The sequence below is a fragment of the Zophobas morio genome, unplaced genomic scaffold (genome assembly GCF_036711695.1).
Source record: "Zophobas morio isolate AGI-343-1 ecotype UQ-CSIRO unplaced genomic scaffold, CSIRO_AGI_Zmor_V1 ptg000002l, whole genome shotgun sequence".
Classification (NCBI taxonomy): Eukaryota; Metazoa; Arthropoda; class Insecta; order Coleoptera; family Tenebrionidae; genus Zophobas; species Zophobas morio.
Window position 1 is genome coordinate 19,069,942 of NW_026972107.1, and position 25,612 is coordinate 19,095,553.

General features: G+C 34.8%; 1 protein-coding gene across 2 annotated transcripts in view; it reads right to left on the reverse strand.

Moving 5' to 3' along the window:
• LOC135129870 (transcription factor SOX-13) overlaps positions 1-25,612 on the reverse strand; it is a 226,760-nt gene that overhangs the window by 164,518 nt on the left and 36,630 nt on the right. Inside the window, exons 1-2 of one of the 2 annotated variants that reach the window (XM_064057142.1) lie at positions 15,305-15,367; positions 15,203-15,246 (exon numbers count right to left, since the gene is read on the reverse strand). In XM_064057142.1, coding sequence (XP_063913212.1) covers positions 15,203-15,246; positions 15,305-15,307 — 47 coding nt within the window. In that variant the 5' untranslated portion in view covers positions 15,308-15,367. Of the gene's footprint in view, positions 1-15,202; positions 15,247-15,304; positions 15,368-25,612 lie in introns of those variants that run through there. The other variant, XM_064057149.1, reaches the window with a different exon arrangement.

Consider the following 25,612-nt stretch of genomic DNA (forward strand, 5'->3'; position numbering starts at 1 on the left):
TCGCAAAATAAGTCGATTCTGCATACCACAAGTATGCCGTGTCGATCAGAATCGTCAAAACAAGTCGAAATATATTTTACAATATTCAAGAAGAATAAAAAATACACAGCAACTCTTTCAGTAGTGCATGCTTCAAGCCATAATTTTCAATAAAAATCTTTCTTTTTAGGTGACGTCATCCATATTAGTATGGGATGAATATATTAATTTTAATATGTTCAGTACGATCCTAATCAGATCGTTGTTCTGTTGTTATAATCGGTTCAAAACAGCAAGTTGTGTCATCTTTAATAAAATATAAAATATGTAATACAGGGAATTTAAATAAATTTTAGCTGATCTGTAGTTAATGTTAAAAGTATGAGGAATTTATATTTAACAAAATTTTGAAGTGACGCTGTTAGTTTATTTAAGGGGATGGTTACACATATTTTAGTCAGTGTTTTACCATCGACGAATAATCATAAGGTATAGTTAAAATTTCAAAGTAATTAACTCTATAGTTTAGCCAGTACATATACTTATTAACTAAACGGGAGATCAATATTTCCGTATTTTTCAAGCTGTGAAATATTAGTTAATACTCCTATTATAATTTCCCTTAGTTTACCATCGAGAAGCAAAAAAATGAATTTTTTTTTGGGGCCCCCTGTTAAAAACACAGTTTATTTGTGTATGGCGTATCAAAGGAACTTATCAAAAAGTTTCTTTGTGAAGATATTGAATTATACTCCAATTTTTTTTTAAATTTATAATGAAATCGTTTTATTTTAGCATTTTACTAGTAGCTTCATTTAACAAATGTGATTACTAATCATTGATTTAGACCCGTAGAAACTTAACTACGTTGTAGAAGTGATAGTGGCGCGCCTTTTTGTTTATTAATGTAGACAAAGCAGAATAACGATATTCTTGTTATATTTTTATCAGTATTGTACACTTTTTACAAAAAGATTCAAGATTCAAGATGAAAACAGTTGCCGACTAGCGACTACTATCAGTTTTCCCAAATCCAGATTATTATCAGAAGCCCACAACTTAAATAATTATTCAAAGCCTCGATAGAGTTCTCAAGCTTCACTTAAGAAACCAGGCAACAAAACAACCCACGAGACAATGTTGCGTGTAAATGTAAAACAATCTGGTGGGCCGTAATAGAGATAGCGAATACTTCGCAGATAGAGTCCAGCAAGAACACACAACTACCGAATAAATACAGAGAGATACAATCGTCTTGAAAGAACATGCTCTCGATTGAAATACTGGAGAGCCACAAAGTAACCGCGTAGCGCCAGACCCCTTAGACGAAGATCTGAATCGGTTTTGCTCCTTCATTAACACCAGACCGCTACGTAAAAAGATAAAGAGTGATGCCTTAAGTCCCGTGTACATGCAACGTTTTGTTCATAAAAGTGTATGAATAATATAATGCTGCAAATCTGCATAATTGGTTCAAGATTTCGATGCAGGTCACGGCGGAAACTTCTCGTTACTGTCAGCAAAATCACGCTAGGTTTTGACTACAAAGGGCAAGTGATGACCAAACACGTAGGTAGAATTTTGCGAACGACACTTTCTGTTATAAATAATGCTACGTTACGCAATCGTGGTGAGCTGAAGATCATTAACGCTTCAAAAACCACAAACGTATGTTGTACTTGATTACTGCAGCCATTCATTTGATTCGGTCCTCCAAAAAATTGACAGCGCGCCAAATATTCAAATTTATTATAATTAGTCGCATCTCCGAATCTCGGAAAAGCGTGGAATTATTTATTTGCTTTTGACCATTCCATTTTTTTACAGAAGCGTTTGAAAATGTTTTGTGATGAAACGGCAATTAGGTAATTTATTTGAGGAAACAGTTAACTTGTAACGTGTCAAGTGAAAAGTAACCAGATAAATCAAAAGAAATGACAGGGAATGTGCACACTTAATCATATTTGAATGTGAAATTTGATATTTTGTTGGAAAAAATCTGTCGGTTTTTAATTATGTTTATCGCGACTACACATCGTCTGACGTATGAATTTCGAAACTGTTTTAGTCCAGTTTTACGTCGACGATAATCGTAATTTTCGTGAAGAATGCCTTGCGGTTAACGAAGATTATCGAATATCAGATAACGAAGACTTTCGAAAGTATTCAAACACCTGATGCAAACAACGCAGCCGTCAAGTTTAATTTACAGACGTTAATAACTCAACGGGTGAGTTCAAACTCATCTCGGTGAGCTTCTAATAAATGGGTTTCGTAAACCAGTGCCGGATTAGGGGAGTATTCCAAAATGAAAATACCGTAAATTTAATAAATCTCGCGGCTGAAACGCGTTGACATATTGATCTGATTTACGCTCGTCCGATTTTTTTCTACGATCAAAATTTTCAAAATCGATCGTGACAGCTTTCACACGTTTGGGCATCCAATTTTTTAACTTAGTCAGCGTTAATATGCTAAATTATACATTTCATTAAATTAACAAAACAGGTATCTACATAAATTTAAATCTGTTAGAAAATTATGAAACATGTAGGAGGTTTCGCTATTTGTATACACACGCAATGGAAATCTGATCTTAATAGACACGTTCTAAAAATTTAGAAGACTTTATAGTAGTCGAAATCATAGGCTGAAACGATCTTTGTCTAATGGCTTATGCTAATCAATTAATTATGACAAACATTGTTAACTGTATATTTTTTTTTGTTTTTCGGTAAAAGGCGATTGTGAATAATGAAGTGTCGTGAATTTAACAGCCTTTTATGAATTATAACCAGGATTTAATTAGCATTAATTTTTTCCCTGGTATTTGTATGCCATAACAAAAAACTTTAGTGCTATCAACAGTTCATGCCAGACAGAACGTTAAACTGGTCCAGTTATGTTCTGCGGTTTTATGGACCTAAAAACAACAAATATGAAAAACAAGTTTTAGGTTCATCTTAACAAACACGCCCAAAATTTAATCACAATTTTATTAGCAAATTTTAGTAATATAATTTATGCATATCTAGTGAAAATCAGATTACATAACAAGTCCTACCATTAACTCATAAAAAATGCGATAATTTGTTACAGAGTCATCCTTGGAGGTGAGATCATGTATGTGTGTTAAATCCAGGTCATTCACTCAACGAATTTAGCACAAACATACGATTTTATTCCCAAAAACGACTTGATTACAAATTATCTTAATCACGCGACGGCGGCAGCAAATAAAAAAAGTTAAGCAGATCGCTCGATTAATATTTATGCAGACATGGTAACCAGAACAGTTTGTTTAAATCAAAATAAGCTCACATTATTTGTTTAATGTTTTTTTCAGTTAGCTTTCTTTTTGACATTCTTTTATTATCCTTTAAACCAAATGAAAAGCCCCATAGACTGTAGTCAAGCCTTAAGAAGTTCAAGTTTTAGAAAAAAATAATGTTTTCATGTAGAGATTTAATCGTCATTATCTCTGTGACTATGCATCCTACGTGAACTTATTTTTATCTTTTTGTTTAAAATAAATGTGTTGATAAATTTTGCCGTCTAAATTGATTTACTGATATTAATAAACAAAACTTACTTTTCTCAGCGTATGGAACCACATCAAGTCACTAAAGGGCTCAGAGTGTTAAAAACATTTTCATGAAAATAAGCATCTTCCAAAATTGATTTGCAACACCTTAAAAAAAATTGGCATCTATTTTAGAAATAGCCTCCATAATTTTTAATACTCTACAGAGAACGTTCACTCTCTATGGACACTTTAATGTATGTACCTACGCCTTATGGTTTCGTTGGCCTTGAATGTACAAATCCATTTAAATTGCAATTGCATGTTTAGATTAAATATTTGAAAGATTATGGTGATTTATAAATGGTAACATAGTTCGTGTTTAACAAGATATTATGCACTTGAAGGATTCTAAGGTACGACAAATTTTTACAATATACGTAAGAGCAACTGGCGTAAATATGGTTGTCAAAAGTTAAAAGGAAAAACACGATATGTCCAAAAATTATTTTAGTATCACGAGTAGCTCTGAAATGTCTTCTGTTAATTTTGCAGCCTTATTGCGACAGTGAGGCACATTTTTTTTGGCATTTGAAAGCCACAAAAAAAACAAAACATTTTGAATGTTTTGAAACACTTTTGAATCTATGTAATAGTTTTGCCATAATAACTACGGGAAACACCTTTTTAATTAGTATAAAGTTTGCAGTTGACGCACGAGTCATTTCGAGTGAACTAAGCACACGAGTTCATATTATGAACATTTTTTTTATCATAGAACTTAGTATTGGAAACATCAAAATGAGGATATGATCATTTGAAGCATCATAGAAAGTAGTGTGGAGTTGCTTCACGTAGGTATATTGTTACTGTTGAACTTGAATAGCCTTTGTTGCCTGCTAGGTATTTGGCCACATTTTTCTTGAAGCTTTAATGTCGATTTATGAACCAAAATTATGTCATATAAAACATTATCTGCAACCAGCTGTGCTTTGATATCCATCGAAGTCAATTACCAAAATAAGCTCGTGCAGGTTCTCTTGTACTCAGCCCCCAAAGAATCAGTCCACAGGCATTTCGCTGTCGCCTTTTCGCATTCCGGTGTCCTGCAGGCACTCTGAACGGCGATTATTTAACCGAATCGGAGCCATTTGTCTCGGTCCTGCAGAAATATTCATTAGTCGAAACCCGTTCATCGGAAAAAATAACGAGCAAAAACGGCATGCGACAATGATATCGGCCGTCGATCGGGCCGCTAAGTTATGCAGATGTATTCACCAATCTCGTGCAATTGTGCTGTAATTTAAAACTTACAAGGTCTGGCGGACTCGGTATTTTTGCCGGATTTAAATGAGTCTGTGTATTAAATTATCGGTGCGACCCAGGGGGAGAACCAGTCCTGGTACATCGATCAGGTTGTCGCATCTAACACAATGCAACAATAACCGGACAGAGTCCTGTGAACCCGCGAAGCGACAAGATTTACGCCGATAAATGCTTTAATTGAAGGGCCCCAGCGTTATTAAGCGCTGTGCCGAGGCGTCATGGGATGGCTCTTTAATACTGAAAAGTGATATCTAGCTCAGGGGTGGGTTAGTTGATTTTTGATCTGTTGGTTCTAAGTTGACTCGTCAGATGGACTCACATTCAAACTTGTTAGTTAGTAACTATTCTTTTTGTAACCATTTGTCTGAAAATGTTCGGTTTTTGGACTTTTTTTTCTCTGAATATATATATATATCTTCATTCCAATTTTCAGAAGTTTTTCCATTAGTACCGTTAGTTTGCGATTTTTTCCAAACGTAAAAACACAAATCGAAGCATAAATTACAAGTAGGTATAGAAGCAAAATTTTTGACATAATGTGGTTAAATTATTGAAGTGGATGAACAAAGAAATTGTGAGTTTGTTTTGTGTATGAAAAACCAGTTGAATACTTAGTTTCTCTAAACATTTTTGTTTCTTAGAAAGACAGATTTATATTCAATTTACAGTTTTTTTTTTGGTTAATTTTGGTTTTAAATTATGAAAAATTTGCTTTAAATCATTTAGATCATCTGCGTTATATAAGTTTTGAGTCTTATGCAAGTATAATTTAAATTTTATTCAAATCTTCGAAACAAAAAACTTCTTGTATTCTTTGTACCTGTTTTAACAGTGGTGGCAATAAACTATTAACATCCACTTCTTATTGTAGAAATATTTTAAACTCTTACCATCACCTGACGAGTATCTAGTAATGTATAGCAACATTCTTGTTACACAACTTCCTTTATAGCTTTATAGACAACTTAAAATATTTGTCTGAGGAAAATCACATTCTATTATTTTGTAACAACTGATTGACTTGTGATACATAGAACACAATCTTAAATAACAAAAACACATTAATTTCATTAACTAACACAAAGTAGGATCAATTATTGCTGTAATAAGTGTTTTTGTAGCAAAAATTGGCACAGAATTAATTTATAATATTTATAAATAATCTTTATTTAATTATGAAAGTTCTCGCTGTGTTCCGATATAACCGCAACTGCTACCCAAATTCTGCTCCAAAATTGTCGTAAAAAAATAAATTTCCTATCTGCCTGTGTTCAGCATCCATCTTTTAAACATAGATTTCGTGTAGCATTCCAATCGATCCTGTGGTAATTTTCACGGGCAAAAACAACACATGATGCTCGAGGACCTTCAAAGCCCAAATTCATTCCGGTAACGCTCCGGGGACGCCGGTCTTCCGCTACTCAAAAGAACCACCGTCCATAAATAATAATTCCGGGAGCCTGCTGCAATCTTACAGACACACTTACGTAATTACAACGCTGATTTTACGTTACAGTCGTTGACATAACGTAAATTCTCGGGTTGCTGTTTCACCTGCCGAGGAGTTCTAGGCCTGGATCATAAAAACATAGACTTAACGCTGGACCAGTTGAACAAGTGGCCGTAAACTTATCTACTCAGCATATTGACGTTTACTGCAGGCGATAATGAAAGTTGTGTTAATTTAGTTGATATAGTGACGTAGCGCGACGTAGCGTGACGCAATTAACGTAACTCACAATTTTTCTAACGAACCCCGGAGTCGATGAAAATCACGATTATTACCGTAAACGTATCATTGTGTTGTAATAAAAGTGCGTCATTTTCCGACCAGCAATTATTGTTATTATGAAATAATTGCTGGTTGTTTATTTATTACACCGTGGGATTCGCATTATGAAAACCGTTAATTTAGGAAAATCAAAAGTCGTATTTCTGTCGGCTACAAAAAGTAAACAACATTTGGGGATATATAAAACTCGTCTAAATTTAAAAAACAGACAGAAACTTGTCACAATGTGAAAAAATGAATGATTGCTGGTTATTAAGTGCACCAGGAGCACTGACGCAGTGCAGACGTTGCCAACTTATTATATTAGTATAAGTAGTTACAAAGTTAAATTATGATGTCACTCAACTGGTCTGTGGCTGCCGAGTGGCATAATTATATTTTGTGAATAAATCAGAAATTCTTGTTATTTTATGTAGATAGAATATGTATTTAGTGAGCCGCTAACTCTAAAAGCAATATCAAGTACGTTAAATAAATACCAGCAGAATTGGCGACATTTTAACAGATACGAAATTATACAGCAAAACAAAAAATTCTTTGTTCAAGATGCAAATCAGGTGCTAATTATTATCGCTACGAAACAACAGACGCCAGTGTACTTGCGGAAAAATACATAATTTATTATTTAAGTGAAAACACATCCATCATCCTACGTAAAAATTGACGTCCCATGCAAAAATTTAGACAGCTTTGTTTTAGGGTGGTAGTAATGCAACAACGGGTCTGTGAAAAAGTAGTACTGTCGTGCGTAAACGGGAACATCTTTCCTTCGAAAGCACATTGTGTCAAGTCCATTATTACAAAATTTATCTTAGCTGTCAAAGTATTATTGAACGCAGCTTTTCAGACTAAAAAGTTTGCGATGAAAATTTACCGAATATGCTAAAACTAAAGCGAAAAAGTGCGTGTCATGTGAACATAAATACTGACGCGTTTCGGAAACTATTTTGACATTTTTTCACATGAAAAACTTGAGTGTAAGTCGTTTCTCCCTCGCCTTTTCCCCACAAAGACGAAGAGGGAAATATGGAGGATATGACCAGCATTTGCGTTGAACGGTGTATCTCTTATTTCTAACTTTTAAAGAAGTATGAATCGTGTACTTCTTAAATCGCGTGACAATAATACATTTTTGACTGTACTGTTTCCAGTCTTCATTGGGTTTTACTTTGTGCTTTGTAGTGTTAAGGAAACTTTGGGGACGAAAAAATTTTCTAACCCTTTGATGATTACAAGGTAAATGGTAGGCTGACCAGAAGTATTTCTCCGGCTTTCATTCGAGGTTCGAGAGTAATTCTAACACATCCAGTCAGCACTATCTCGATTTCTTAAATTTTAATTTCTTCCTTAATTACAACAAAACTATCAAATTTAACACTTTAAAAGTGTGAGAGATCATTAATCTTACAAAGGACGCCGGACGTGGGGAATATCTATTTAAATGAATTAGCCCTATGGAATATCGCCATTCACTTAATTAAACATGAGTTATTGTCGAGGTACTAGTTTCTACTTCGTAATTCGCCACTTTGGCTATATTTGATTTCCTACAAATTTTATTTATGGTTCAAATCGGTGATAATAAGTTGTAGTAATTCATTTTGTGCACTTTTCGGTCTAGTTTTAACTATGCTATTCCTGCATGTCCCCATTTTGGTTATTCGCCAAAACTGGTGTCATATTTACTCCAATTTTTGTAATTTTTTTTGTTAGGCTGATAATGGTAAATTAGAGTTCCGAAACAGGTTGTATTCTGATATATGACAGTTGTAATAAACTTAGCAGTGACTTCTTCAAGAAATAAAAAAAGTAACATTTTCATTCCACGCCTTGTGAGGGCAATAATATCAAATTACAGATTTAGCGTTAATAGTTTGCTGTAGTAATTCCGAAACTGTCGATTTTTTCGTTGTTTTCGACCACACTCAGAAGCAATTTAAGCCAGAAGAAACGTATAATTTATTTCAGGGCCAATTTGACACTATATTAATATCTCCTCCAGACGAGGTGGAACAGGTGAAACACCCAGTATACTATAAATAATATTAACGTTAATGACAGGAGCTGCGCGACACCGCTGTGGGCGACTTGTGTATCTTTCGCGGTTAGTGTTTATCCCTCAGCAATCCATATTTCCACCTTTCGCAATAATCGTCGGTTAAAAAGTGATCGTTCACTATCGAAGTTCTCCTCCTCGATCGGTGGTTTATTATACGTGCGCCGGATCCATAATGCATGGGGTTGTGCAAAGCAGGGCCGAATTTGACACGAGCTATCCCATCCGGGCTCCTCCTGCATCTTACATAAGCGTAACATCGTCTACATTATGGGGGCCTCAGCCTGTAATTCATTTTCCACCGGACTCCAGTCAATTATTTAAAAATTGCCGTCCCAGCGTGCATCATTTCTCCGCGAGCTCCGTTCCCGGAACAGTCGTATTTTGCTCCGGCGGCGGCCGCCGTACGAGCCATCAGGGACCACTTCCGGCTTGTTTTACATCGTTTTGTTCTAACAATCCCGCGCATAACTCCTACATCGAACGAACTTCGCCCGAGCACTCGCTGTTATTGAAATTTGAAATTCGGGATACTCATTTGACAGACTATAACTCAACGCTAACTGATAAAGATTGCCGCCGCGGCGTGCTTCTTCCGCTCGTTCTCGGCCCCTCTACACCGCCTCCTTTACACTTGCTTTCTTCGCCGGTAGATGAAACAAACTGCGGTTTGTTATATATTCAACTCTGTTGTTATATGTTATTTAACATGTCATTAAACGCGGCTTTATCGCGGAAAGATAAAGGTGCGGTTACATCAGTGCGGTGTCTAGTGAACCGGACTACCAAGTAATAAACTGTAGGTACCTACTTCAGAATATTTACATCTAGATTTGTACATTCAGTTACAGCAAAGTGTACAATTTACAATCTATTATCCCGGACAATTAAAATTTAAATAATGACGGATATTAATTCTTTAGCGGTGTTTGATGGTGTTTAATATTTAGACAATAACAATAGAAACTAATTATCCACATTTAGTAGCTCCTTTTTTTTAGAAATATGTTAGAAAAAGTCTCACTTAAAAAACTATTTAAAATGATTAATTAAATTTGTCAAATAACAATTCAGTATTTTCGTGCTCCTGTACTTGTGGTTTATGAATGCGCCTTGAAGGTTTAGACTAGGCATCCATTCTTACACATAATTTCTAAATCTAAAAGTTAAAGAACCCAAGCTCTCAGTTTGTAAACCCCTCAATTACAAACCCTCAATCGAAGCTTGGCCGTCGTCAAACCCTAAACAGGGTCGTATTTGTTCCACTTTGCTACAATGAAGCTAGCTGCAGTGTTTATGAGGATGATACATACAGTAACAACTATTAACTTGTTTGTGTATAGTTAACTTCTTACATTATTTTCTCTATTTCCCTAACAGAGGGAAAAGATGGGCAAAGCAAATAGTTAATAGCTGCATATGGAAAAATTTGCACAAAAGTATGAATTTTATTATGCAGATATAGCATTATGCAAATTGTGCCTGATCCATTTTGATATCCTGTAAACATGTCTCTGTTATTACAGGATGAACGTGTAATCACTTGAATGTGATCCGGAAAATTACATCATATGTAGCTTGCACCCGTATTTTCAGAGTAAATGTTCGACGTCCTTTTTGTTTTGTTTTTCAAATGAGATTGTATTTTTGTTGTATAGTTGATAAACTAGTAAAAAGTTTAGGTTTTTTGAATCATATTTCTTCTTATCAATGGGCTTGATTTTTTTGATTTTTTGTATTGTTTTCAATTTTCTGCATTAAATGACTTTTTTCCATATTATCGGGTCATATTTACATTATTGAGGCACTTCTCACATTCACCTAATCCCCAATTCGTAGGTAGCATTGTCCATTACAATTAATTGCGATTTTCCTGTACACATTCGCTGGTGACCCTTTTCTGCACTGTGTGCATGATGCAACCTAGTTGTAATACACTGTTTTTGTTAATAAAAAACGCCGATCTAAAATAAAAATTTTGTGCTCGGTTTAGTCAAAACTTTACATACAGATTTTTGCGCTTTCTGTTTCAACAATTCCGCACGCAGCTCCCACACCATCCGAACTTGCGCCAGCATTCGCCGTTATTGCCGTTATTGAAATTTGAAATTCGGGATACTCATTTGACAGACGATAACTCAACGCTAACTGATAAAGATTGCCGCCGCGGCGGTGGTTCGTCCACTGCTTTCCGGCCCCTCTGCAACCAGCCGCTTTTTGCACTTTCTTCGCCGATGGATGAAACAAATTGCTTTTTGAAAGGTCGACGCGAGCGCGAGCGCACTACTGTCAGCGGGTAATTGATGAGCATGACTTGGGCCTAATTAACTACTCTTGTAACGCGGGACCGACAATCCCACTGATACACATTCGAAAGAAATGCGCATATCCGAGTCTGCATCTGACATGATCGGTCGCTTTGTCAAAAGCGAAAAACGACGCATGCAGGTGCTGCCTGGACCGTTTCGGGTTTTTCGCTTCGAGTGGCAAGTGTGAAGTGTATTACCTATTAATTTGTAGGAGAATGAGTGAAAGGAGAAGAGGAAAGAATTTTAATTTTTGTGGATACAGTTGCTCCTATTTTTAATAGAATAGGTATTGATGGAATTATTCATTTCAACAAATATAAGATTATTTGATATGAAGTGCACACACTCAATATCTTTATCGATAACATAATCACAAGTCAAATACGAAAAGTTAAAATTAGGAGATCATTAAATCTTATGTAAAGAAGAATGTTTCGTTGCATATTTCGAATAAGATTTACTTAACAAATCTTAAGATGGCGTCATCAGTTATTTGAACAGTACGAATCGGCAAATTTTGTTGACGCTTTACTATCGTCACGATAATCTTAAAATTAAGGTTAACCCATATACCACCAACATCCACCAACAAATTACAGTAATAGTCTATTGCATGTATTGTGAAGTAACTAGATCCATTGTCACCTTGAAAAGGGTGACAAACTAGCAGTGCCTGGAATTGGGAAGAGACGAACTTAACCTAGACCAGAATAGTACGAGAGTAGTACAAAGGGTTAAAAAAAGCTCCAAGTCTATTCCATATATGGCATACACTAGGGAAGCTTTTTTAACCCTTTGCACTATTCTCGTACTATCCTTTTTGAGAATGACGGACTTCCAATTATTCGAGAATAGTAATTTTTTTAAGGCATGCTTAGTACCAATCTCAAAACTGTCAAAAAAAGCAGCCTAATGACAAGTATACAGGATCGCCATAATGGTAACAAAAAAAGCTGCTGTTAAAACCTGAAAAGTAACAAGGACAGCGTAAGCTAAGAAAGTTGGCTACTTTCATATTTTCTCGATGTGCCATGACCCCTAGAGTACAGAAAAATAAGTCTCCCCTTTCCGTCTGTCTGTCTAGGGTCTATGTCGATTTTTGTTAGACAGGTAATCTCCAAAACTACGGGACCTATTGTCGTCAAATTTTATATATGTATTGTAAATACACCTGTAGATGGTAAAACGCTAACCAAACTTTATTTAATGATTCCTACATTGTATAACAACTTTTTGCAGTTTAATGCTTTGAAACCTTGTAGATGTTCTAAAGTTATCGTAAGCATGGTAAATTGTTAATCAAAATATATTTGTTTATCCTCCTCCCCTAAAAAAACTGATGACTTGATCTGAAAATTTTGATTTTGATCCTCTCGAAAATGTTCAAAATATAACATATACTTGTGATTTATCATTGCCTTCATATTTTTTAGAACAGATTTATTTTATTGATTAACTCAGGAACGGCTCATCCCCTTTTCCCCAAAAATTTGGGAACACAATACTGTGATTATTCACTGTTCTTATCCAAATTGGTCCATAGTGTCTTTGTAAAAATGTTCAAGACGATCACAAAATTTTGTAAAGGAAAAACTCATTTGAAACATACGCGTAGCACGTTTGTTTACATTTAGTTTGATAGTACATGTATATATTTATTTATCTTACAGGGATTCTCTTGAAAAAAGTAAAATTCGCAAAATCAAATTTTATAATTATTGTACTTCAAGGGCGAGGGAAGTTCTATTAAAGTAAGCTTTCATCAATTTTTTAAATTCACTTCAACTGTTTCTACATTAAGGGAGTTAATTTATGGGGTCAGTTTTTACAAATTTATTAATTAAGTTCACGCTTTATTGACATTTCACAGATGGCAGAATACAAAAAATGCTGTTTTTTCATTTCCGACTATTTGCTCATCTGTGGGAAATAATTTTTAGTGGTACTCACGAAATTCTAGACTAGACTTCAAGATTATTGCGAAAATAACAAATTAACAAAAATATGTCAAGTTTCACACAATTTTCACTTGAAACATTTAGCAGGAAATCATGTTTGGCAATCGCTCTATTTTCCACTTTAGTAATACGAGATTTTTTTTGCAATTAAATAATACTTATTTCAGAAACTAAGTACATAATGAAAATTTTGGTAATTTTTTTATTTTTTAATAAACAAATGTTTTCTTTTATTTTTGAGAAATCTTTATCACACCATAATAATAAAATTTTATGGCCCTATTAGTGTCATCTAGAACATCAACAATTTTCGTAATAGGATCCTTGTCGACCCATAGACAACTAGACCTGCTTTGAAATCTGCGCAAATTTCAGGGTTGTATTTACGAAAATTCTTGGCTAAATACTGTTAATATTCTATTATTTTACACGCCTCATACACTGTTAATTTCGTTTAATTAAAGCAAGTGCTCACTGTTCATCATTTCCCACCATCAAACTTCGACTACGATTCTGTACAGATAATGATCGTAGGGCCTTTAACTTTTAGGTTTTCAATTTGTATCAAAATGCAAAAATATTCTTACTGTATTGATATTTATTATGAATTTTTGGGAGAATGATTAAATAATTGATTATAATCCCGAGATTTTTGTGGAATTAGATGAAAAATTTCAGGTGGATATTTGAACTACATAGTTTGAAACATTTTAGGACTGAATTACTTTTAACCATTAATTATTAACCACTAGAGTCCCGAAAGTTAGAGATGGGGTGTCGGAAACAAAATATTAAAAAAAAAAAAAAACTACAGGCACGTTGAACGATTTTTTTACAAAAGACATATTTTTGGAAATTAACAAAATTTTTGGTTGGCGTAAAATCATCGATATTTTTTTGTTTTTACTTTGGTCCTTATTTTAAGAGAAATTACTATAATCTAGTTGACCATGATGCTTACGTCAGCCGTTTCGCTTGCACTGTTGACATACGCCCAATGGCCAACTAGAGCAGATTTTTCAAAAATCACACGGTATAACAAGATTTGACAAAATTTACCATTGTAGTTTTTCAGTACCAAAATTCCCTGTGTTAATAAAATAGCAACGTTTCAACTTGTATACTTAAAAAAATTGTAAAGATTATTCGGTGAACCAGAAAGGTGACACATTAAACTACTGTAATAAAAAATAAAATAAGACAAGCTGATATTTTACTTTGTTGAATTGATATTAGATAAAAGCAGATAAGTATTTATTGCACTAAATGAGGTATATAATTTCCTGTGCATTGCAAAAGGACTACCCATTATATTAAAGTTGATAAGTATTATAAAACTTCAAGAATGTATCTAAAACTATTATCTATATTGTAGATAAAAGAGTTTTGTTGCAATACTCATCGGAGAAAATGGATTTAGATTAGTCTGCACAATTCCACTGCACAGTTTAAGATTTATATAAGCTATTTTATTTATTTTACAATTTAGCAAAATGTAAATACCGAGTTGATAAAAATCAGTATTCATCTATCTACTGCACCTCAGTGTACAAACATTACATAATTTTTTAACATTCATTTTACTTATGTGTGGTGAAAAAATATTCGGATTGATGATTGTTTTGTTTGTAAAATATGATAAGAACAATTTTCCTTGTAGACCAACTAAATCCTTAAAATCTGCTATTATTTAAATATTACGAAATTATATCTCGTTGTCATAAATACAGAAAATAAAATTAGTCGCACAACTGAAAACGTTTTGATTCAGAGTTGGCGCCGCTTGGAATCAGTGGTTGACTGGCACCCATCTTTAATTCAGAATGGTTTCAATCAAACGGTAGCACACTTTTGCGTACAACTCAGTGAAACACCTACTTCACAGAAGCATGTCAGCTTGGCTTGTAAATTTTGAATATCGAGTTTAAATGTCGTAGCAGCATGTACGAAGAGGCGGATGTTTATGGGCGAAAGCCCTGTCCACTCTCATTAGTGCGTTCAAATACAAGTAATGGACAATCGAACGACCAAGTGTCGGTAGGGCAATAACAATCAAAGCACTTACCTGTGCTGGTTTTAAGTCCAGCCATAACCCCGTTACATTAAGGAATATAGCTCGAATAAACTCGGTGATATAAAGTTAAATGCAAGATTTGAAATGACCACACGGGGCGGAATGATGGACCATCTCGGGCACTTTTATCGCCCCAGTTGGGCAAATTGGCGGTTTTAAAGTTATTAGGATATGAGCTAACTTACCGAGACATGACATCGGGGAACTCCCTCTTCAGAACTGCCCACTTCTGCAACAGAAATAATCGGTTGTAAATCCGGTGCAGACAAGATCGGCATTGTTAGTACCATTGTGACCTTATCACAATCGTTGCCAAGCGTACGGCGTACACTAATCTTCTGTTTAGATTACTTCTGTATACACTTTATTCAGGAGAATTGTGGAAAAAATAAAATATTTGAAGATAAATTTATTGACAATAATTATTGCAGAAATTGGGAGTGCCTATCGAAACTTCAAACAAACTTCACAGATAATGCCAACGATTTTTAATCGCGCGCCGAGCGAGCTGTAATTGTCATTTTCCTCCGCATTTCCGCCTACAGCTAGGTGATTTTTTCCCCAATCGCTTTTCCAATTGAAGAGAAAGACATGACATGCCGGCAAGTGTTTTTTACTTTCGCCCTCACATGATTGTTTGCCGATGAATTGAAATTAAATATCCGTAGCAGGCACGGAAATGACATTGCGAATGGGGTGCCCTCGCCCTCGGTACCCCCTTTTTCGCTAAATAATTGTAAATCTCGTAATCACTAATCGTCTGCAATTTTTCACAACATCATTGTTTACATTTCTTTATCTGAAAACCAGATGATAATGCGGATCAGCGAATTAATCGCCATTTCCGCATGATGCTCGCCTAATGGAAGAAACACATCTCATCAAATTCAGCCACAAAGCTCTCGCCTCCCTCGAGATGAGCTTTGATTAGAATCGTATGATTGCATTGCTCACTATTTGTAAGTGCATCAACTGTGGAAAAAAGTACTCTTTGACAACCATCCCCACCTTATTTCGTCTGGTAGAATCTAATTGGGACTTATTTATCGCGATGCGTAGAGTAGGAAGACGATTTTTACAAAGATCTAATTAAAAGTGATTTCCTGGCGCCGTATAAAAAAAAAACAGTACGCTGACTTAACAGGACAGGAGTGCGTGACGCGAAAAAAAAACGAGTGCTCCTTTATAACGAGGATTACTGACAAAAATATATAATCATAATATACTTATAAAGAAAGAACGAGATAAAAATGATTCACTTAACGTGCCAAGACGGTTTTTCAAAGTGGCATCCAGTGAATCACTGTGTAATTCACCAAGAAACACGAGATTATATCAGAATGTGTGTTATTTAATATAAGATAACAAGTTAAAAATTTAAGTAGTGGTAATGTTATTTTATTGATAAAACTTGGAAATGTTTGGAATTTCTAAATAATAGATCACGCTAAATTGGGATTGCAAGGTTCTGTTTATTTTATGATAAATTTTTATATTAATGCGGATACGATTATTGTTGGCTACCATCCAGCTCTAGTGACACACCTATGTATTTACAAATTTATAGATCTTGCTAAAAATCATCAATCAATTGAGGAAAAATAATTTTCACGAAATTCTAGCAATAAAAACACTTCAACAAAGAATTTTAAAAATTTAGAGGTTAATAAACTTCTTCAATTTTTAAATAATATGCAAATACATCTAATTATTATTCAAAATTAATGAAATTCTATTTACAACTTGAGTTAACTACTCAAGTAGGAAGTGATGAAAAATTTGGATGTCGAAATTATGAATAGTTCTATAGCTGAAATGCGGTTTAAGTACATTTTTTGAATTAGTGTGCATCCTTAACGACTGAGTTTTAAAAGCTTGTGTTTAGTGTTAAGCGCCGATTATACACCTGCAGATTTGCCGAGCAAGCTTGCAGTTAACAAAGTTATAAAATTTGGCGAAACTGTGTATGTTTACATTATAATCGTCGTAGCCAACGCGTTTGTCAAACGAACACGTTCCAGCACAAGTTTGCCAAGCTTGATTTTCCAGATTACCGCCGTGTAATTGTGCCTTAAAAGGAATATATTTCAACTTTTATTCTCTTGATTTTATGGCAAATTAAATATGTATGAAATCAAATTCGCACTACCAAGGGCGACATACAATAAACTCATGGATTTTATTTGGACTTGTAACCTAAGGATAAGCGTAATCAAAGTGTGATTTGTCAATAGTGTGTTGTAATACCGTAATGAATGTGCTAAGTAAGTGAATGTGTGTTGAAGACAATGGTGCCCATTCATCGAGATTTTTATAATACAATAGTGCAACATCATTTACATTGGTAATAACCAAATTTGATCAAGGTTTGATACAAAGTTTATCATTGATCCATTAGTAAAAGAAATTTAAATATATCGTTTATTAATTAGCTAATCAAGTTAAAAAAAATGCACTTATTTCAATCTTTGTGTGATTGGTCCTTGATTTACTATGATTTATTGCTCTCTAGAATGATTGCAAGAGGCAACAACAATAAATTAATTGCAAGGGACAACAACAATAAATTATTATTTGTTTGAATACTAATGACAGTCTCTAGGAAAAAAAAAAGATAAAAGTGGGCTAAAACATATTTCTTGTAGATGTATATTTACCTATCTAAAACGATCTTGATTAAAATCATCTCTAATTGAAATATCGCGTGTGGGTTGTTGACTCATTTGTTTTCTTCCGACAAATGTTAACAAAATAGTATAACTTGGATTAGGATCATTGTCGACAGCTAGCCATTTATTCAAGTTTTAACAATATTTATTGTGTCGCATATCAGTATGAACGCCGAGAGCGCTCTGGAGATCTTAAAGTCAAAAATGTACGAAAAGGGTACAAGAAGACAATTGTGGCCTAGATTTAAATAACTAATTTATACTAGTGTTAATGGGTTAATAATAAAAATTGTCAGTTCTTTTCAGTTTCAGCGATTAGAGACGAGAACCCAAGGTAAAGCCTGTCATTCGTAACAACATTTAAATACGTTTATCCTGAAGCAATTCTGTCCAAAAATTAAAAGTTTGAAGCAATGACAGAATTTAAAATTAACCCAAATTTGTTTTTAATTTATATGAAAAGATTGACTTTCAAGTCAACTACTTATAAAATACAGTTACATAATTTGGTTATATCCACTCTGTTTTTACAACAATGTGAATGTGACCCCATAAAACTGATTTATTTTCGTTTTAGACGCGATTTAAGAACAAAAATTATTCTTTGTACCTTTTCTCCATTTCAAATTTATAGCCAACCGCAGGTTTCCCCTTACTAATTCGACAACGCTTGGTATAATAAACATCAAACTCAAATTTACGATGTGCCTACATTAACAACACTTTCAATCTGAAACACATTCGGTTTCTAATTCTAACTCCGCGCTAGACGGATGCATCCCAACTTTTGAGGTCACTCGAAGCGAACAAAAATTAAATAATTCAAATTTATCTGTTTGCCAAAGCGGTATCGTCCACTCCATGATGCATGCAAGTGAATTTAAAATGTATGACGAGCAGAAATTAGTGTTTTTCTACTGACGTTAAACACGACTGAATAATTAAATTTGTTGTCGGTGTAACGATTTTTGCTATACATAAAACGACTCCACTTTCTACCCATTAAAACATCAGATTAAATTATTGTTTCGTCCTCGCCAGATCGTTGAAACACCATGTGGTGGTCTGGGATGTCCTCAGGTGACGACCCACTGTCCGGCTAGGTAAAAGTAGTGACGCAAACCCAATTGTTAGAAAGGAAAGTACCTGTTTCCTTCGTCTGAGCCGCAATTTGCCTTTACGCTGTCTACGTTGCTTTTTTTTTCATTCAATAAAAAAGGGGCAGCATAATGAAGTCAAACATTCAATATGGGACCACACATTATAAATAAACAGGTTAATTTTTATATTTTGTGACGTATCGTAAATGAAAAAATTACAGAGTTTTATGAGTTATAAAAATTGTCAAAAACAACATCATTGACACACTTTTGTAAACAAGTGCATTATTATATTTTTGACTCGTGTCTGAAATTCGAATCTGACATAAACAAACTTTCCATCTTTGTGGTTCGATTATTCTGTAATCAGTATTAAACCAATGGTTTAGTTACGGTGGTTTACATGGCACGTGCTGTACCTTTATGAGATATATTTTAGTAAAGTAAAATCAAGGTGGATTCATAAACCACAAATGTAGGAGTATATTATTTTATAAAATTCAAATAATGTTGCCTGTACAAAATTTTGAGATGACATTATGAAACTGTTGGTGCGGATGATTATATAAATTTTGGTTAGCGTTTTACCATCTCTACGCGATACATAACAGATATGTAGAATTTGGCAACAACCGGTTTAGTAGTTTCAGAGATTATCTATCGACACAGACGGTAGATGGCAGACAGACCGACAGACAGAAATGGAAGACATGAAATGAACCCTATTCCAATATTTCCTTGGCCAACGCTCGAAAAGTACGTAAGTTTATATTGAAAAGTAGGATATCCAACTTATAAGATGTTTACTTCTCATTTTTCCTCTTCCTAAAGGAATTAATGACCAGTAAAATGGTTTTCGAATGTATAATTATTAATTTTTTCTTCCATATTTACAAATTTTGTATATTTTCCACTTAGCATTACCTCACTAAAAAATCTCCCAAATCAAGTGTGTGCCGCGAATCGTAAATTTAATTTCAAACTTTTTAAGTTTTGTGAATTATATGATGTTAAATATATACTATACTAACTGGGAATTTTCGTTTCGAATTAAAGAAGTAGTTTTATAAAAAACTTAATGATATTTTAGGTTCCCTGGTATGGTGTAAAGAATTGATTTCCAAAAACTTGAGGACTCTTATAAAAGACAAAAGTTCTAAAGTATCTGAAAAAAACTAAATGTAATTTCTACAAAGAAGAATTTAAAAGACTAGGACCAGGGTTACAGAAGCTTGATTGAATTTTTAACATGGTCTTAAAGTACCACGTGACCGACTCTGCGCCAATCACACGTCCTTAAACACTTCGTTACGCGTGATTAACTTAATCTCAGTTAAATATTGTATAAACTGGTGCTTATTAAACGTCATAAGTGTTTTGATTTCAATACAGCTTATATAGAGAAAGTTGAGACATCCGTTAGAGGCAATCGAAAAGAGCTTTGGCCCTTCATTCGCGAGAAAAAAAGGCCACGATATTGATATACCCTCCATTTCAGAAGATGAAATATATTTTTCCAGTAATTAAAACCTTAAAAGGTAGTTTTCTGGCAGAACCAGACCAGGTTCCAGCATTTTAAATTAAATATTGCGTTGTTAATGTTTTGGTTAAACATTTATTTTACTTTACAGTTTCCAGATTTATGGAAACTATCCCGGGTTGCAACGGTACTTAAACATGATGACCATTGTTTCCAATTTTTCAAAGATCTTTGAGATTGTTCTCATTAATCGTATAATGCTTTCTGTAAAACCTCTTACATCTCAATTCTAACATAGTTTTGTTGGTAGCAAATCAACTCTTTCTCATTTGGTACAGTTTACACAATACGTTGCGGAAGAACTTGATATAAAGGGCCAAGTAGATGTCATGTATTTAGATGTTAGGAAAGCATTTGGCCGAGTTTGCCGTAAGAAAATGGGTTTTTTCTGACAATAATTTATTGTCATTTTTATCTTCTTGTCTTTATAGATCTGAATTGAGGGTTGAATACAGTGGGTTCTCTTAGAAACTTGTCTATGCTATAAGTGGAGTCCCCCAGAGGTCTATATTGGGTCCTTTGTCATTTATCATTTTTATTAATTATGTTAATGTTATCAAACACTCTCAGTTTTTACCATGTGCAGATGATTAAGGAGATTGTAAGAAAGTACAATCAGATAAACTTGCTAAAATGGTATGCGGAGAATATGCTTGACTGTAGTAAAACCAAATTTAAACTATTGTCTTTCACAAGAAATTTTAATGTTATTTTAGTACGATTATGTGACATTTGATGATCCTTTAGTACGTATAATAAGTACTAAAGATTTAGGTGTCGTCTTTGACTACAAGTTATGTTTTATTAAGCACATAGACGAAATGGTTAAAAGCTCGTTGTTGAGATTTATTAAAACGAAACTGTGGAGAATTCAAAAGTATAGAGGCCCTGAAGACACTATATTTGGTTATTGTTAGATGTAAGCTAGAGTATGTTGTTGTTGTCACCACATTACCAATTTCAAATTGATTATGTTGAAAAAGTTTAGGGGAGATTTTTAAAGTTTCTGTACTACAAGGGTCTGAGTACATTTCTCGAAATAGAAATTTCAAATTAAAATTTGGAAAAGCGTGCAACGAAATTCCGGTGGACGGACGGTGAAGGTCCGGAATTTCGCCGATAACGCGTGGGGGCGGCGTGCCTCGGTGCAAAGCCTTGAGACGACGAGTGTCGCTGAACAGAAACACGTCTGGCCAACCTTGGCTTACGCGACCGGGTATGGCGCCTCGGGTCGGGAGCGGCGGTGCTCGGGGGCCAGCTCCCTCTTCGGGGATGGAGCATCGGCGTACTCTAAAGCCGGAGACACGAATCTCCAGGTGCTCTGGTGAGCGCTCGCGGAAACACGAAATAAAGTAAAACGGGGGAAAATTAACAATAATCAAATAAAAATAATTACAACACGGCGACTTCCTTCAGGACGGGCTCCTCCTAGACCTGGGGGCGGCGATCCTGAAACGGGAAACTGCCAAAGGACGTTATCACGACCTGGGAGGAGAGCGCGGTGGCGGAAAACGACACGTGCTCAACGGTTTCAGTTTCTGGCGGTAAGGAAAAAAAAACGGTGACGGCGTTAAAACGGTACTTATGGTAGTCGGTTCTTACAGGGACTCTGCACTTTTCCAAGACTACACACTTTGGAGAAAACGGCCAGATTTCAAGAAAGAATTTCTCTGTAAATTTTACGGATTTACCCCCATCTCTCTCGGTACGCCTCCCGATTTCCGGTCCGCGAAAATTCGCTTCATTACAAGCGTTATAGTTTAGAATTGCTTGAAGGACGTAGAAATATGTCAAGGGCGAAGTTTTTAGCAAATTTGGTACAGGGCAGATTGGTGTCTTTATCTTCATTGTTTTTTAGAGTCCCACGTGCTAAAAGTCGGCAGTAAATAATATTTAGGACATTATGTTATAGAACGAACTTGGGTCTCTATTCTCCAGTGAATAGTATGGAGAAAATAATAAACCTCAATGACATAATTAAGAAAATAATGGGAATGGTGAATACAGCTTTATACAGGGTGTTTTTTTTAAACTGATCCAGATTCAGAATTTAATCATTCCATGGGAGAAATACTTTGGTCCAAAATACTAGTCCCTCTCCCCCCTCCTTGTAGGTGGGGTGGGGGGTAACTTTGAATTTTTAAATAGGAACCCCGAATTTTTATTACAGGCTCTACGGTTAAAAGTGCGTAGGGTTTGTCTAAAACATTTTTTTAGATCCATGACCGTTGACGCTGTAATAAATGAAATACAATTTTTCGGTTTCTCTTACTGAAAACCTGTGCATACAATTCTGCAATACGTTTGCAGTAAAAAATACCACGTTTCCATTGTAAATAATCAAAAACATTATTGAAGGCAACTTGAACGGTGAAATGTACCGAGACATTTTGGAAAATAAACAGCCAACATTATTTGAAAACTTGAGCTTAGAAGTGCAACAGAACATGTGGTTTCAACATAATGGTTGTTCAGAACACTATTCGATGGTAGCACGTGAAGTACTTGATCCTGATTTCAATGGTCACTGGATCGAGAGAGATGGTCCGGTAAATTGGACAGATCTTAGTTCACCAGATTTATTTTTGTAGGGCTATCTCAAAGACAAAGTTTACACACAAGAAACAACAAAACGTGAGAATATGATTGAGCACATCATAATGCTTGTGCCAAAATTCGAACACACACGTTCCTCAGTGTACGTTCAATATGCATTGAATTCCAAGGCCACCATTTTGAGCACCTACTTTAATTGAAAGATGATAAGGCGAGGGGACTCGTGTAAATTAAGCACCCTGATAAGTTAGAAGCGCAGAGACTCACATAAATCAAGCAGCCTGATAGGTGAGAAGCGAGGAAACTCACCTAAATCAAGCATCCTGAGAGGCGAGGGGACTCACCTAAATTAGGCCCCCTGATATATGAGACGCAAGGGGACTCACGTTAATCAAGCACCCTGAAGGGAACAGAAAACTAGTTCGTCCACATCGTTGTTCCTGGGTTACATTAAAAGTAGTTTAATCGTCAGCCATTTACACTTCTACAGGTAACAGTTTACAAGTTATTTGAAATTTGCAACATGAATAAACTTTTTTGACGACGAATTTCGAGTATTTACACAAAACGTAGTATTTTTTTTGCCAAAGTATTGCAGAATCGTATGCATGGGTTTTCAGTAGGAGAAATTAAAAAAAATTGAATTTCGTCGATTCAGCGCCATCTACCACGAATAAAAAAAATGTTTCAGACAAATCATACGTACTTTTAGCCGTAGACTCCGAATCTGCAATAAAAAATGGCAGTTCCCGTTTAAGGTTTCGAAGTTAACCCCTGCCCCAACTGCAAGAAGAGGGGAAGGTTGCCTAATTTTAGCACTAGTGTATTTCCCCCACGTCATCATTCTGATCATTTTTATTTTTCGAGATATTTGAAAGATTCAGTTATGTTCTGTTTCAAGCATTTTTTTTTTTTTTATTAGAGTGACAATGCAAATGTCAAACTAATAACTAAATAAAGGTAACTTCAATACAAAGTCGCTAAATTAATCCCTAGCAGTAGGTCTGTGTATATCCACTCCGGTCAACAGTTATTTTAAAAGCCTTTCACCCTATCCTGACGTCATTAAATTGGCGCTTCACATGAAATACTAATTTTCAGATACAATCGGTTTAATAATAATGAATGAGTAATCAATAAACTTTTGCATTCAAATTTAGTAGGTTAAAACACAATAAAAAAATAATAAACAAACACAAAACACCTCGTCACATATCGTCTCGGGCCCCAGTCTCGGTTTCCCCTGTAAGACACGGTAAAAAAATACAAAAAATTATAATTCCATGGCTGACTAAACGACGTTTTTTTTTCGATTGTTGTATGGTATTATACGCAGAACGTTATCCTAGTATCCAGAAACATTTTATTGACTCTGAAGTTAAAAAGGGTAATATCTGTGTAAATAGACTCTAAATTAGACTGTATTAGTTAGTAGCAGCTAGAATCCGGTGCTAAAGACGTACTTATAAAATATCGGTGTTCAGTAATTAATCATTCAAAATTAGTTTTCACGGTAAAAAATATTTGCAAGACCAAACTTATTTGTATTTCTAGCTATCTATTACTAATCTATTTCATCTTAACAAATAACCTGTTCTTTTAATTCTTTTAATTAAAAATTTATTGTTTAAATTTCTTGTGAAAACAACTCTCACAAGTTTCCAAGACAACCCTGATTAAAATCATGCATATATGTATTATTATTAAGTATCTAAAGCGATTTTAAATACTAGAACAACAATGAATCATCCAAAAATGGCAATTGCAATTAAATGTTTAATAAGTATGGGCTGAGATTGTGATTACCAGACTACAAGAACATTTATTAGCATGTTTTTTACATTTCGGAGAAGTTCCTAAGTCTGGGACTGGCGACCCAAAAATCCAGTTCTTGCATTATGTCCGTGTTTTTATCATTTACATCCATCAGACTAAAAACTACAAGCTCAGTGAATTTTTGAGAAATTTGTCCGATATCGACACAGGTGTCCCCGTTTAGTGGATCCGAGAGGAGAGTCGGCATTAAAAACAATTAAACGGTATTATTATTGTGTTATACCCGACAGACTGATCGCTTCCTGCATCATTAATCATTCCGCTGACCATCCTAGTTAGTCCGCTGTAACCCACTTGGCCTAGCTGCATAAAAAGCACTGACAGAGCTTGATGATCGTTTTCATAAATTTATATAAATTTCGTTTTAATGTTGAGGTAATTTAGTCGTATGCACGAGGCGAAATTATCGTGAGGAATGCGTGAGGTCTTCGGTGGGTTGATACGTAATTTATTTCCTTCATGCTCTCGGAGCTAATGTTTTATTGTTATTTACGACACGTAATTGTTCACGTGTCTCTAATTTGAACTAAACAAAAATCGTTTCGTTTGTATGCTTAATTAACAAGCTTCATCAAAGCGAGTGGAATAAATTACTTTTAATTTGGGCTTTTTTTGACTTTATGGACTGTGGAACCACAACACACGGGAAAACCAGATTCGATTTTTAAAGAATTTTGTGTATCACTACACATAATGATTTACTTTTTTAGCAAACTACCTAATATTATATGATAATGTTTGCATTAGAAAAAGTGTTACTACGCAATTTGTCGCTGTGTTTATTTGATATAGAATATACTGGATCAGAAATGGTTAACTTTGTTATTTAAAGATTCGAAATGATGAGACTGAAAATGGATTGATAGATTTATGCATCTAATGTGCTCGTGTGGG